The sequence below is a fragment of the Coregonus lavaretus genome (assembly GCF_964263955.1).
Source record: "Coregonus lavaretus genome assembly, contig: HAP1_SCAFFOLD_3981, whole genome shotgun sequence".
NCBI classification, from domain to species: Eukaryota; Metazoa; Chordata; class Actinopteri; order Salmoniformes; family Salmonidae; genus Coregonus; species Coregonus lavaretus.
In genome coordinates, this window is record NW_028157591.1 from 27,501 (window position 1) to 44,159 (window position 16,659).

At 49.1% G+C, this 16,659-nt stretch overlaps 1 protein-coding gene across 1 annotated transcript; it reads left to right on the plus strand.

The window, feature by feature from the left end:
* Window positions 1-10,550: 10,550 nt before the first annotated feature.
* On the plus strand, window positions 10,551-16,308 carry LOC311125222 (homeobox protein HMX3-like; the record flags this gene model as incomplete). Its single annotated transcript, XM_084199274.1, has 2 exons — window positions 10,551-10,911; window positions 15,680-16,308. The coding sequence occupies 2 exons, from the start codon at window positions 10,551-10,553 to the stop codon at window positions 16,306-16,308; spliced, it is 990 nt and encodes a 329-aa protein (XP_084055400.1).
* Window positions 16,309-16,659: the final 351 nt, after the last annotated feature.

Genomic DNA, 16,659 nt, shown 5'->3' on the forward strand with positions numbered 1-16,659 from the left:
CATATAGGGCCCAAGGGAATAGGGAGCCATATAGGGCCCCAGGGAATAGGGAGCCATATAGGGCCCCAGGGAATAGGGAGCCATATAGGGCCCCAGGGAATAGGGAGCCATATAGGGCCCAAGGGAATAGGGAGCCATATAGGGCCCCAGGGAATAGGGAGCCATATAGGGCCCCAGGGAATAGGGAGCCATATAGGGCCCCAGGGAATAGGGAGCCATATAGGGCCCCAGGGAATAGGGAGCCATATAGGGCCCCAGGGAATAGGGAGACATATAGGGCAGCTGATCATATCCTTCATCTGTCTGCCCAGTCAAACATTATTCTCAGTAGCTCTGTTTTCCCACCTAGTCACCAACCCTGGGTGAACATCCCAAATGGTGCCCGAACTGACTCAGATTGGAAGGTTGAGAGTTCCATCCCAGGCAGAGTCATACCAAAGACTGGAAAAATGGGACCCCATGCATCTCTGCTTGGAACTCAGCAGGAGATAGATCGGGGGTAAAGCCCTGTAACAGACTAGTGTCCTGTCCAGGGGCTGTGCTGTACATCAAGCTGTCTCACACTACAGAAACAGGAGATAGACTAGTGTCCTGTCCAGGGGGTGTACTGTACATCAAGCTGTCTCACTACAGAAACAGGACATTGACTAGTGTCCTGTCCAGGGGGGTGTACTGTACATCAAGCTGTCTCACTACAGAAACAGGAGATAGACTAGTGTCCTGTCCAGGGGGGTGTACTGTACATCAAGCTGTCTCACTACAGAAACAGGAGATAGACTAGTGTCCTCTCCAGGGGGTGTCCTATACATCAAGCTGTCTCACTACAGAAACAGGAGATATACTAGTGTCCTGTCCAGGGGGGTGTACTGTACATCAAGCTGTCTCACTACAGAAACAGGAGATAGACTAGTGTCCTGTCCAGGGGGGTGTACTGTACATCAAGCTGTCTCACTACAGAAACAGGAGATAGACTAGTGTCCTGTCCAGGGGGTGTCCTGGTACATCAAGCTGCCTCACTACAGAAACAGGACATTGACTAGTGTCCTGTCCAGGGGGGTGTACTGTACATCAAGCTGTCTCACTACAGAAACAGGAGATAGACTAGTGTCCTGTCCAGGGGGGTGTACTGTACATCAAGCTGTCTCACTACAGAAACAGGACATTGACTAGTGTCCTGTCCAGGGGGGTGTACTGTACATCAAGCTGTCTCACTACAGAAACAGGACATTGACTAGTGTACTGTCCAGGGGGGTGTAATGTACATCAAGCTGCCTCACTACAGAAACAGGAGGTAGACTAGTGTCCTGTCCAGGGGGTGTACTGTACATCAAGCTGCCTCACTACAGAAACAGGAGGTAGACTAGTGTCCTGTCCAGGGGGTGTACTGTACATCAAGCTGTCTCACTACAGAAACAGGAGATCGACTAGTGTCCTGTCCAGGGGGTGTACTGTACATCAAGGCTACTTACTTAGACGTGGCACCCTATTCCATATATAGTGCACTACTCTGTCCAAAAGTAGTGCACTATGTAGGGAATAGGGCACCATTTCAGATGAATCCCCAGTCACCAACCCTGTTAAAACTGTTTAGACTTCAGCTCTACTCAAACAGTCTGGACAGCACAGCTGCACTCAGACGGACAGCCAACTAGATTAAAGACAATCACATCTCACTAACTGGTATAGGAAAGGTCCCTGCGTAGCTGTCCTGAAGCAACTGGCTGACCAGCTGACTGACTGACTGGCTGACTGACTGGCTGGCTGACCGGCTGACTGGCTGACTGACTGGCTGGCTGACTGACTGACTGACTGGCTGACTGATTGGCTGGCTGGCTGACCGGCTGACTGACTGACTGACTGACTGACTGGCTGACCGGCTGGCCGACTGGCTGACTGACTGACTGGCTGACTGACTGGCCGACTGACTGGCTGGCTGACCGGCTGACTGACTGGCTGACTGACTGGCTGGCTGGCTGACTGGCTGACTGACTGGCTGGCTGACCGGCTGACTGACTGACTGACTGACTGGCTGACCGGCTGGCCGACTGGCTGACTGGCTGACTGACTGACTGGCTGATTGACTGACTGACTCACTGGCTGACTGACCGACTGACTGACTGGCTGACTGACTGGCTGGCTGACCGGCTGACTGACTGACTGACTGACTGACTGACTGACTGGCTGACCGGCTGGCCGACTGGCTGACTGGCTGACTGACTGACTGACTGACTGGCTGACCGGCTGGCCGACTGACTGGCTGACCGGCTGGCCGACTGGCTGACTGGCTGATTGACTGACTGACTCACTGGCTGACTGACCGACTGACTGGCTGACTGACTGGCTGGCTGACTGGCAGATAGAAAGGGGCCTGTTGGCACTGGGGAAGGTTGGAGGAGCAGACCTGGTAAAACACTGGTAAGGGTAGAAAGAAAGATATAGGGAGAGGGGGTGGTCTGTAGGGGTGTGGTAGAGATAGGAGGTGCTGAGGCTTGGTAATGACAGGCAGAGTTTAAAGAGGACTGCTTGTGGTGGAAGGCTGGCCGGGTAAAGGACACGCCCGGCTGGATGAGGATCAGGGAGGATCAGGGGGGGCAGAGAGGGGGAGGAGAGGGTGGAGAGAGAGAGGGAGGAGAGAGTGGGGGGGGGGGGGGGGGGCAGAGAGGGGGAGGAGAGGGGGGAGAGAGAGAGGGAGGAGAGAGTGGGGGGGGGGGAAGAGAGAGGGAAGAGAGAGGGAAGAGAGCGGAAATAGAGAGGGGGAGAGAGGGAATAGAGAGGGGGAGAGTGGGAATACAGAGGGGGAGAGAGGGAAGAGGGAGGGAATAGAGGGAGGAGAGAGTTAAGAGGGATGGGGAGAGAGGGAGGAGAGAGGGAAGAGAGGGGAGAAAGTGGGGAGAGAGGGGTGAGAGAGTGAGAGAGGGAAGAGGGGAGAGAGAGAGGGGGGGGGGGGGGGGGGATGGGGAGAGAGGGGGCCTCTGGGGCTGGAGAAGGCTGGGGAGAGTAGGGGGAGGCCGAGGGGACTAGAAAATAGGGAGAGAAGAGGGAGAGAGGGGGAGGCTGGGTGAGAGAATAGAGGAGAGTAGGGGGAGAGAGGGGGAGGCTGGGAGAGAGAACAGAGGAGAGTAGGGGGAGAGAGGGGGAGGCTGGGTGAGAGAATAGAGGAGAGTAGGGGGAGAGAGGGGGAGGCTGGGAGAGAGAACAGAGGAGAGTAGGGGGAGAGAGGGGGAGGCTGGGTGAGAGAATAGAGGAGAGTAGGGGGAGAGAGGGGGAGGCTGGGAGAGAGAACAGAGGAGAGTAGGGGGAGAGAGGGGGAGGCTGGGAGAGAGAATAGAGGAGAGTAGGGGGAGAGAGGGGGAGGCTGGGTGAGAGAATAGAGGAGAGAAGAAGGAGAGAGGGGGAGGCTGGGAGAGAGAACAGAGGAGAGTAGGGGGAGAGAGGGGGAGGCTGGGAGAGAGAACAGAGGAGAGTAGGGGGAGAGAGGGGGAGGCTGGGAGAGAGAATAGAGGAGAGTAGGGGGAGAGAGGGGGAGGCTGGGTGAGAGAATAGAGGAGAGAAGAAGGAGAGAGGGGGAGGCTGGGAGAGAGAACATAGGAGAGTAGGGGGAGAGAGGGGGAGGCTGGGAGAGAGACCAGAGGAGAGAAGGGGGAGAGAGGGGGAGGCTGGGAGAGAGAACAGAGGAGAGTAGGGGGAGAGAGGGGGAGGCTGGGTAAGAGAATAGAGGAGAGTAGGGTGAGAGAGGGGGAGGCTGGGAGAGAGACCAGAGGAGAGAAGGGGGAGAGAGGGGGAGGCTGGGAGAGAGAATAGAGGAGAGTAGGGGGAGGCTGGGTGAGAGAATAGAGGAGAGTAGGGGGAGAGAGGGGGAGGCTGGGAGAGAGAATAGAGGAGAGTAGGGGGAGAGAGGGGGAGGCTGGGAGAGAGAATAGAGGAGAGTAGGGGGAGAGAGGGGGAGGCTGGGAGAGAGAACAGAGGAGAGTAGGGGGAGAGAGGGGGAGGCTGGGAGAGAGACCAGAGGAGAGAAGGGGGAGAGAGTGGGAGGCTGGGAGAGAGAATAGAGGAGAGTAGGGGGAGAGAGTGGTAGGCTGGGAGAGAGAAGAGAGGAGAGTGGGGGGAGAGAGGGGGAGGCTAGGGCTATCTGCCCCCAGAGCAGAGGGCGGTGGTCCACATACCACATCAGTGAGACGGCCCAGTGTACACAGAGAAATATGAGCTAAATAGTATACTAATACACACAGACACACACACACACAGACCAAGAGAGACAGAAACACACACAGACCAAGAGAGACAGAAACACACACAGACTCAAAACAGACAGAAACACAGACTTAAAATGGACAGAAACACAGACGTAAAACGGACAGAAACACACACAGACTCAAAACAGACAGAAACACAGACTTAAAACGGACAGAAACACAGACTTAAAATGGACAGAAACACAGACGTAAAACGGACAGAAACACACACAGACTTAAAACAGACAGAAACACAGACTTAAAGTAGACAGAAACACACACAGACTTAAAACGGACAGAAACACAGACTTAAAATGGACAGAAACACAGACTTAAAACTGACAGAAACACAGACTTAAAACGGACAGAAACACAGACTTAAAACTGACAGAAACACAGTCTTAAAGCAGACAGAAACACACACAGACTTAAAACTGACAGAAACACAGACTTAAAACAGACAGAAACACAGACTTAAAGCAGACAGAAACACAGACTTAAAGCAGACAGAAACACACACAGACTTAAAACAGACAGAAACACACACAGACTTAAAACAAACAGAAACACATACAGACTTAAAACAGACAGACACACACACAGACTTAAAACAGACACACACACAGACTTAAAACCGACAGAAACACTGACTTAAAACAGACACACACACAGACTTAAAACAGACAGAAACACTGACTTAAAACAGACACACACACAGACTTAAAACAGACAGAAACACTGACTTAAAACAGACACACACACAGACTTAAACCAGACAGAAACACTGACTTAAAACAGACACACACACAGACTTAAAACAGACAGAAACACTGACTTAAAACAGACACACACACAGACTTAAACCAGACAGAAACACTGACTTAAAACAGACACACACACAGACTTAAAACAGACAGAAACACTGACTTAAAACAGACACACAGAGTCGTGTGTAGACTCAGGGCAGTATAAATGGTCTCAGGTTATAACCAGGAATATACCATAGATGAATAACATGGTTCTGTCTCCACTGTTTCTCTCAGGTCAGTATAAATGGTCTCAGGTTATAACCAGGAATATACCATAGATAAATAACATGGTTGTGTCTCCACTGTTTCTCTCAGGGCAGTATAAATGGTCTCAGTATTTGGGATGCAGACTAAATCAGAGCAGCAGTAGTTCCGGTGAAACATGTGCACAGGTACTACACAACAAGGTCTAGAATAGATCACACACACACACACACACACACACACACACACACACACACACACACACACACACACCAACACACACCAGCACACACACGCACACACACACACACACACACACACACACACACACACCAGCACACACACACACACACACCAGCACACACACACACACACACACCAGCACACACACACACACACACACACACCAGCACACACACACAAGCACACACACACACACACCAGCACACACACACAAGCACACACACACACACACACCAGCACACACACACACACACACACACACACCAACACACACCAGCACACACACACACACCAGCACACACACAACAGCACACACACACACACACACACACACACACACACACCAGCACACACACACCAGCACACATACACACACACACCTAAAAACGAAGCTGAAAACAATTATTGGAATACAACTACCAAAAGCGGTACACTATGTAGGGAATAGGGTGCCATTTGGGACACATCTGTTTCCCGGGTTTGTTGAGAGTGCAGTGTAGCCTGTAGTGTTGTGTTCAAGCTCAATGACTTCCCATTACATTGGATCTGATAAGATAATGACTTTAGATTAACACTGGCCTTTATTTATTTTCTTTAGAAGTACAGTCCTGTATGGGAAGGATGATTAACCCTGAAATATATTTTGGGGCGAATTACAATAAAATATTTTCTTAATCAAGAGATCCCACTTGGCACAGAAGTCAGTTCAAGGTCTAATTTTGATTTACATTTCAACTTTTCAACTATTGTGAATTCAACGTGAAACAGCAGCAAAAAATAAAATAAATCACCATGTAATTCGATTTAGGTTAAAAGGTGAAAAAATACGAAATGCTCTTACCTTGATGACTTTGTGCAAATCCAATGGGTTGTCCACGTTGATTCAACGTCATCACATTCATTTTGGGGGGTTGAAATGACGTGAAAACAAATTTTTATTCAACCAGTTTTTGCCCAGTGGGATATCACCGATGACTAGCACGCCTATTAAATGACTCAGGCTAGACGTAGGCCTAGCGGATGAGTAGGCAAAGTGGTTGTTTTCAACAGTGAAATTCAAGGTATTTCGAGTGATAGCCTATAGGCATAACCGTAATTCCAAGAAAGCTCATTTTAGATCTAACTGAGTGAAACAATACTTCTTCCATCAAGCAGACAGGACAGGTTTTTTCCCCTTGTAAATGATCACACGTTGTTCGGCTACACATGAAAGGACAGATCCGACCTGACAAAACCGGAACATTTTAGAAATATTTACCACAAAGACTAAATCTACAATTAGGCCAAGTAATTTTAACAACAATGTGGTTAATTCGGGCCCGAAAAAACAAAGTACATTCAACATTGTTTTATCGAATGCGGCATGCCTGCAGGAATGTTTTTACATTGATGGCCTAGAGATAACTTGTGCGTGGGATGCCATAAATAAGTCGGCCTATTTTTATTATTGAATTACTTTGTATTTTCTGTGGATGCAATCAATAGACTATTATTTTATCAATTGGGCTATATGACGACATTCACCCCCAAATAGACAAATCATGTCCCATAAGGTTTGATAAAAAATTGCCACAAATTTACATTTTACATTGACATTTACATTTTCGTCATTTAGCAGACGCTCTTATCCAGAGCGACTTACAAATTGGTGCATTCACCTTATGATAGCCAGTGGGACAACCACTTTACAATATATATATCTGTTGTTGTTGTTGTTTTTTTGTTTTTTTTGGGGGGGGGGGGGGTGTAAGGGGGGGGTAGAAGGATTACTTTATCCTATCCCAGGTATTCCTTAAAGAGGTAGGGTTTCAAGTGTCTCCAGAAGGTGGTGAGTGACTCCGCTGTCCTGGCGTCGTGAGGGAGCTTGTTCCACCATTGGGCATGCAGAAATGTCCATGCATTTCTTACGATATTTTAACCGTCAACCCAAAAGACAGTTTGAAATGCAAAGAATGCGGAAGTTCAGTGGGCCTACATGACAATATCTGGGGGTTGTGTTTTTGAGCTGCAATAATAAACAATGTAAGAAATGCGTTGCATGTCTAATAAGTTTGTGCTCAAGTTTCAACACTTCAGTAAATAAATCAATAATAGTAGCCTAAGTAAATAAATCAATGCACTTATAGCTCATAAAATATATAAAATTACATAATTTCAATTTTGTATGCCGATTAGTTTTTTCCCTTGAAGAGCAAAGATTGAGAGACCCAAAAATCCATCCATCCTTCTACACACTAAGTCCAACCACTCACCCCAATATCAAGACAACAACAACGAACCACGCCCTACTAGGTCCTTCACTCCAACCAGACATGACAGGTGCGTGACCTCTCTGAGCACCGGGTCATAGGACCGTTTCATTCCCGTTATTGAGTGTCGTGTAAAGAGGAGCGTGCTCTATGATCCGTGTGTCAAAGGCTAACTCTGGCCTATAGGTACTATGAGAGAAAGAGAGGAGAGGGGGGGATAGAGAGAGAGAGAGTGAGGGAGAGAGATGCGGTGAGGAGAGCCAGTTAGTTGTCCGGGTAAAGGTCATCACTGCCGCTGACTCCATTGAGATAAATAATAAAAGCCCAACATGTCTGGTTGCCATTTCAACCTTAAAGGGTAAAAAGGGCCTTCGGCGCTCAATTGAATATTTCCATGAAGGATGATGAAACCATGGTTTTCCTTAGGAAAGAGAATATTAACTTAATTAATATTAAGACGTAATTAATGCCACCAATACATGTATAGCCCAGAACATAGGCCAATCGATGAGCTGTATTGCAGACACGTAAAAAGTCTAAACATATTCAGTGTCATTTAAAAAAATATATATATAGCCGATCTCGGCTATTGTTGACTACCTGAGTAATGTAACATCATTTTACATTTTAGTCATTTAGCAGACGCTCTTACCCAGAGCGACTTACAGGAGCAATTAGGGTTAAGTGTCTTGCTCAAGGGCACATCGACAGATTTATGTGGAATTCGTGTTTTAGGCCTACGTGTTTTTCTGTAATATTTCTGTCAGTAATACAGGCCAGGGTAGGGTATAGGTCTAAAATACCGTTATTTTCCGTATCCAGCCCAAAATGAAATCCAAATTATGTTTGGATGTATTGTAGGGCTAGGAGCGAAATTGAAAGCAAAGCAATATGCAATCGGCCCATAGCCGTAATTCTTATACGAGTAATGTTTTACGACATTTATGACAGTAATGACACAACTCAAAAACAAATGTCACATGTCCTTGGTTCTAATAGCGTACCTTCATTTATAGGCCTATGTGATTGGGAGATTAATTAAATAATAGACGTAAGACTTAATAATAAGACGACTGCCTACAGTGAATCAATTTTCCTCAATATGCTCGAAAAAAGTGTGTTCCTAGCTAAGGTATGACATACAGTCAAGACGACAGCGTCATAACATAAAATAGTGCAGTAATAAAACACAAACAGAACGGAGAGAAAACAACAACACGTATTTATCCTGTCCTTCTCTCCTCGCACAGAAAAGCGCACTCGGTAAAAGCCTACATTAGCCTATAGAGTTGGACGATATGGACAAAATTCATATTGCGATAAATTACCTGAATTGAAGCGATAATGATAAATAAGAAGGAAACGTTTATAACTTGAATAATATGCGCCACAGTTTTTTTGAAAACGGTATTATCTACTACTAATAGTTTGATGGTTGTAGACATCAATTGTCCCATTAACAATCACCCGTATTAGCAAGCTTATAATTTCTCTAGTACAGGCTGCGTATCTGTAAGGAATGGTATCAGAAAAAATGCCTGCGATAAATGATCAGGATGGTTTGTGTCAATGATTAGCAGTGTATCGTCCCAGCTCTACAACAGAACAAATAACGCTTTACGCAGAGCTATACGCAGAGCTTTACGCAGAGCTATAGGCAGAGCTAAACGCAGAGCTATAGGCAGAGCTTTACGCAGAGCTATAGGCAGAGCTAAACGCAGAGCTATAGGCAGAGCTTTACGCAGAGCCATACGCAGAGCTTTACGCAGAGCTATACGCAGAGCTTTAAGCAGAGCTACACGCAGAGCTTTACGCAGAGCTATACGCAGAGCTTTAAGCAGCGCTATAGGCAGAGCTATACGCAGAGCTATAGGCAGCGCAGCGCATTTTCCGTCACAAGAACATGGGCTAAAAGTTTTAACTATGATGCTTTTGGAGTCCCCTTTTTAGAGCCTACATGACAAGCAGAATACTGCATCTTCCCGGTCAGCCAATAGGCGGTGGTGTATGTACGGTAGTAGATACAGACCGCTCTTCCTTTCCGCGTATAGCGCCGTGGAACGTGGAACCATACGGGAAACCCGGGAGGAGGACGACTGCGCGCTCTATCTCTTCCTGTATTTTCATTTGCCTCCTAATTTGACCCAAATAAAGGCTCGTGCACTGACAGGGGGGGGGGGGGGGTTCTCCCTGGCCTCGGAGGTGCACGCACGCAGGCACACACGAGCGCACTCAGCAGTAGCTGAGGGGAGACTAGAGGCGAGTCCCCATCAGACAGTCATTCTCGTATTCGTCCCTATTCCTTTTATAGTGCACTAATTTTGACCAGGGCTCTTTGACCAGGGCTGTGGTCAAAAGTAGTGCACTGTGTAAGGGATAGAGTGCTATTTGGGACGGGAACCTCTCTCCGGTCCTTGAGTAATCCCATTTGCTATTGTGCTTGTTCAATCAGCGGATACAGTTGACTCGCTTCCCGCTGTAGGCTACTACCTCTCCGGACTCTGCCCGGTGCTGCTGCTGGCGCCACGGAGCTCCAGGGCCGCACCGGTAACGATTTCCACGTGTCGGTAAGGATTTGTCGTTTATAAACCGGGGAAAATGGAGAAACCCGTTTGAGATTGTGCTTTTGAGCTCTGGCCGGGACACACAAGAACAACAACAACAACGAAAATAACAGTTTTATTTTGCCTAGTAATAGAACACACGTGCACGTCGACAACGGAATTGAAGGTTCGGACGGACGCAGGAGGACCCGTGGTGATTGTTTTGTTTGAGGGGCCAGGGATTTGCGTATTTTCTAAACTAAAAACATAATGCACGACAAGGCGACAGACACCCTGGCTTCGACACCGTCGAAAGTCTCCTCGTTTTACATCGAAAACCTACTCGGCTCGAGGAAGAATGGAGAGTCAATGTATTTCAACCGACAAGACAACAACAACAACAACAACAACAGCCAGTATAGTAGCAGGACCGCGGAGGAGAGTATGGAGCGGAATGAGATGGTCTACCCTAGCCGAGTTCTAGCGGGACATCGGAGCCAAGTGGCTGGTCAAGTGGCAGCCTGCTCCGGCCTCGGCGCCGAGGGTTCCCCCCGGAGAGACTCGCAGTTAGCAGGCTACAGAGCGGCCGCAGACGTTCCCTTTAAACCACTATGTTTCAGAAAGTCCGCCAGTAAGTAGCCTATATCTTTATTCTGTTGGATAAATAGTCGTTTTTTAACTGCACGGTCGAATCTACGGTATGGGGTTACATTGTAAATTAAACCCCTACAGAGTAATCTGGCTGTATTCCATTAGATAAATATTAGTATAATTATCTTCGACTGCATGATCGAAGCTGGTAGGATAGTCTATAATTGTAAATAAAAACAGCTTCTCACTGCGATCGAAGGGTTTGAATAGCCAATCATGTTAGGCTACAACAGCACGAGGTTTTAGGCCTGTAGCCAACATCTTTTTTATTTAACCTTTATTAATCAGTCCCATTGAGGTCAAAATAATTATTTTACAAGGGAGACCTGCAAAGATGGTTTAACCACATCAACAAAAACAAAAAAAGCCATCCACGAATCTCGCCACGCATGACGCGTAAGTCCATATAACTACGCCTAGGCCCAGAACATATGTTACACAATATGTTACTTCTATATCGTGGTCCTGATAGTCCTATTTCTCATCACGACTAAGACTATATCTCTAATTACGCACTCTGCCTGTCGCAATATGTGCATCCCAAATGTCACCCTATTCCCTATATAGTGCACTTATTTTTGACCAGAGCCCTATGGGTGAGTTAGTGTTATGTTAGACCAAACTCGGTGCCATATGGCCATGGTTAAAAGTAGTACACTATATAGGGAATAGGGTTCCATTTATGGATTGTAGTCTATAGCCAGGCTTACTGGGATGTGTCCCTGGTCCTGTCTGGTCAGCCAGTCTACTGATAGAGGGAGGTGTCCCCTGGTCCTGTCTGGTCAGCCAGTCTACTGATAGAGGGATGTGTCCCTGGTCCTGTCTGGTCAGCCAGTCTACTGATAGAGGGAGGTGTCCCCTGGTCCTGTCTGGTCAGCCAGTCTACTGATAGAGGGAGGTGTCCCCTGGTCTTGTCTGGTCAGCTAGTCTACTGATAGAGGGAGGTGTCCCCTGGTCCTGTCTGGTCAGCCAGTCTACTGATAGAGGGAGGTGTCCCCTGGTCCTGTCTGGTCAGCCAGTCTACTGATAGAGGGATGTGTCCCCTGGTCCTGTCTGGTCAGCCAGTCTACTAATAGAGGGATGTGTCCCCTGGTCCTGTCTGGTCAGCCAGTCTACTGATAGAGGGATGTGTCCCCTGGTCCTGTCTGGTCAGCCAGTCTACTAATAGAGGGAGGTGTTCCCTGGTCCTGTCTGGTCAGCCAGTCTACTAATAGAGGGATGTGTCCCTGGTCCTGTCTGGTCAGCCAGTCTACTGATAAAGGGATGTGTCCCTGGTCCTGTCTGGTCAGCCAGTCTACTGATAGAGGGATGTGTCCCTGGTCCTGTCTGGTCAGCCAGTCTACTGATAGAGGGAGGTGTCCCCTGGTCCTGTCTGGTCAGCCAGTCTACTGATAGAGGGATGTGTCCCCTGGTCCTGTCTGGTCAGCCAGTCTACTGAGAGAGGGATGTGTCCCTGGTCCTGTCTGGTCAGCCAGTCTACTGATAGAGGGATGTGTCCCCTGGTCCTGTCTGGTCAGCCAGTCTACTGATAGAGGGATGTGTCCCCTGGTCCTGTCTGGTCAGCCAGTCTACTGATAGAGGGATGTGTCCCCTGGTCCTGTCTGGTCAGCCAGTCTACTGATAAAGGGATGTGTCCCCTGGTCCTGTCTGGTCAGCCAGTCTACTGATAGAGGGATGTGTCCCTGGTCCTGTCTGGTCAGCCAGTCTACTGATAGAGGGATGTGTCCCCTGGTCCTGTCTGGTCAGCCAGTCTACTGATAGAGGGATGTGTCCCCTGGTCCTGTCTGGTCAGCCAGTCTACTGATAGAGGGATGTGTCCCCTGGTCCTGTCTGGTCAGCCAGTCTACTGATAGAGGGATGTGTCCCCTGGTCCTGTCTGGTCAGCCAGTCTACTGATAGAGGGATGTGTCCCCTGGTCCTGTCTGGTCAGCCAGTCTACTGATAGAGGGATGTGTCCCCTGGTCCTGTCTGGTCAGCCAGTCTACTGATAGAGGGATGTGTCCCCTGGTCCTGTCTGGTCAGCCAGTCTACTGATAGAGGGATGTGTCCCCTGGTCCTGTCTGGTCAGCCAGTCTACTGATAGAGGGATGTGTCCCCTGGTCCTGTCTGGTCAGCCAGTCTACTGATAGAGGGATGTGTCCCCTGGTCCTGTCTGGTCAGCTAGTCTACTGATAGAGGGATGTGTCCCTGGTCCTGTCTTGTCAGCTAGTCTACTGATAGAGGGAGGTGTCCCCTGGTCCTGTCTGGTCAGCCAGTCTACTGATAGAGGGATGTGTCCCCTGGTCCTGTCTGGTCAGCCAGTCTACTGATAGAGGGATGTGTCCCCTGGTCCTGTCTGGTCAGCCAGTCTACTAATAGAGGGAGGTGTCCCTGGTCCTGTCTGGTCAGCCAGTCTACTGATAGAGGGATGTGTCCCTGGTCCTGTCTGGTCAGCCTGTCTACTGATAGAGGGAGGTGTCCCCTGGTCCTGTCTGGTCAGCCAGTCTACTGATAGAGGGATGTGTCCCCTGGTCCTGTCTGGTCAGCCAGTCTACTGATAGAGGGATGTGTCCCCTGGTCCTGTCTGGTCAGCCAGTCTACTGATAGAGGGATGTGTCCCCTGGTCCTGTCTGGTCAGCCAGTCTACTGATAGAGGGATGTGTCCCCTGGTCCTGTCTGGTCAGCCAGTCTACTGATAGAGGGATGTGTCCCCTGGTCCTGTCTGGTCAGCTAGTCTACTAATAGAGGGATGTGTCCCCTGGTCCTGTCTGGTCAGCCAGTCTACTGATAGAGGGATGTGTCCCTGGTCCTGTCTGGTCAGCCAGTCTACTGATAGAGGGAGGTGTCCCCTGGTCCTGTCTGGTCAGCTAGTCTACTGATAGAGGGAGGTGTCCCCTGGTCCTGTCTGGTCAGCTAGTCTACTGATAGAGGGAGGTGTCCCCTGGTCCTGTCTGGTCAGCTAGTCTACTGATAAAGGGATGTGTCCCTGGTCCTGTCTGGTCAGCCAGTCTACTGATACAGGGATGTGTCCCCTGGTCCTGTCTGGTCAGCCAGTCTACTGATAGAGGGAGGTGTCCCCTGGTCCTGTCTGGTCAGCCAGTCTACTGATAGAGGGATGTGTCCCCTGGTCATGTCTGGTCAGCCAGTCTACTGATAGAGGGATGTGTCCCCTGGTCCTGTCTGGTCAGCTAGTCTACTGATAGAGGGATGTGTCCCCTGGTCCTGTCTGGTCAGCCAGTCTACTGATAGAGGGATGTGTCCCCTGGTCCTGTCTGGTCAGCCAGTCTACTGATAGAGGGATGTGTCCCCTGGTCCTGTCTGGTCAGCCAGTCTACTGATAGAGGGATGTGTCCCCTGGTCCTGTCTGGTCAGCCAGTCTACTGATAGAGGGATGTGTCCCCTGGTCCTGTCTGGTCAGCCAGTCTACTGATAGAGGGATGTGTCCCTGGTCCTGTCTGGTCAGCCAGTCTACTGATAGAGGGATGTGTCCCCTGGTCCTGTCTGGTCAGCCAGTCTACTGATAGAGGGATGTGTCCCCTGGTCCTGTCTGGTCAGCCAGTCTACTGATAGAGGGATGTGTCCCCTGGTCCTGTCTGGTCAGCCAGTCTACTGATAGAGGGATGTGTCCCCTGGTCCTGTCTGGTCAGCCAGTCTACTGATAGAGGGATGTGTCCCCTGGTCCTGTCTGGTCAGCCAGTCTACTGATAGAGGGATGTGTCCCTGGTCCTGTCTGGTCAGCCAGTCTACTGATAGAGGGATGTGTCCCCTGGTCCTGTCTGGTCAGCCAGTCTACTGATAGAGGGATGTGTCCCCTGGTCCTGTCTGGTCAGCCAGTCTACTGATAGAGGGATGTGTCCCCTGGTCCTGTCTGGTCAGCCAGTCTACTGATAGAGGGATGTGTCCCTGGTCCTGTCTGGTCAGCCAGTCTACTGATAAAGGGAGAGGGTCAAAGAGTCCAGGGCCCTGGTCAAAAGTAGTGCACTATATAGGGAATAGGATGGGGGTCTGTCTCTCTGTCCTCTCTCTCCGAACGCACCAGCGGCCATTCCAAACTCATTAAAGGCTCAAGAGCGCAATTGGTTTGTCCGAGTGGGTGACCCCCGGGTCGGGTGGACGGCAGGGGCAGAAGAGGGACAGGGGACTTGGCCTCTTTCTTCAGAAAAGCCGTACAGGCACGAGGTTATATCCCATGGCACCCAATTCTCTATACTTTGGAGTCTTATGGGCCCTGGTCAAAAGTAGTGCACTACATAGGGAATAGGGTGCTGTTTGAAGGTCTTAGGGTGCCTTCATCAGGGCCTGGTTAGGGGGGTTGCTGTTAGTTAGCTTGTTAAAATGTTCATATTTTGATGACAGTGTTTTGTCAGGTCTATAGGCGCGTACCAACAACTATCAGACTAGCGTTATGTCCCAAATGGCACCCTGTTACCTGGGCCCTAGGTCAAAAGTAGTGCACCGTAAAGGGAACAGGGGGCCATTTTGGGCGCATCCTACTATTCAGAATTGGTAGGCCCCTGACCACCTTGGCCAGCTTGGTTATCTCTCCATCAGTTATCTCTCCATCAGTTATCTCTCCATCAGTTATCTCTCCATCCTGTTAATCGTCAGTTCAAAGATGAACTATAGCTATAGGCCTGTATTTTAACCCTTTGTTTTTCTGGCCAACTTCTGTTCTCAGCAACAGCCTATTGAAATCAATCTAATTTTGATGCCATGTGTCCATATTCGATTAATATTCTATTAATGTTCTATTGTCTTTTTTTCCACAGGTCCCAAAGAGGAAAGCAGAAGCTCAGCTAACCGTTGCTGCTCCATCTCAGCCAGCGACCGAGACTCCGTCTCTCCCGCCGTGTCAGAAGAACCCACTGAAGGCAGCTACAAAACGGGACGGAAAACGGCAGACAGCAGCCTGACCGACGACAACGACGAAACGCAGAACGCCTTTGATGATCGGTCGGACCTTGAAGCCCCTCTGGACCCGAGCTCTGTCCGGAAGAAGAAAACTAGAACCGTTTTCAGTCGGAGTCAGGTGTTTCAGTTGGAGTCGACGTTCGATTTGAAACGGTACCTCAGCAGTTCTGAACGGGCAGATCTCGCGGCCTCGCTCCACCTAACGGAAACGCAGGTGAAAATCTGGTTCCAGAATCGACGGAACAAATGGAAGAGACAGTTGGCCGCGGATCTCGAGGCCACAAACGTTTCCCACTCGGCCCAACGGATAGTCAGAGTTCCGATTCTATATCACGAGAGCTCCACGCCCTCGACGTTGGGTTTCAACATCAACGTGCCCCAGGTCTCCCCACCTTTGACGAGTTTCTCAAACCCCGTGAACTATTCCCTCTCATCGTTCGCGCACTCCATGAGTTTGCTACGCTCGCAAATGAAAGGGTTGGTGTAAAAAAAAAGAAGAGAGAGACCATTATCGGTCTTTCATTTTTGTTCACATCATATTATCATTATTCAGTTATTGAAGATACTGAATCGTGCAATAACAATTACTGCAATGGCCGCAGAAAACTATACAAGTAAAAAAGTTTGACGCATCCAAAGAGAAGGCCTTTAGGCTTACATTGTCCATGATTATACACACATAAATGATCGCTGTGTTTTTAATGTTGTGTAATTGTACTACTTTACATATCTACTTTATTCTACTCTCGCCACAGTGGATGATGATAGTGTTCAGCTGGCCCATATTGGCTAGGTTTTGAATACACACTTATTTTTGCAAAGACGTTGATTCAAAGAC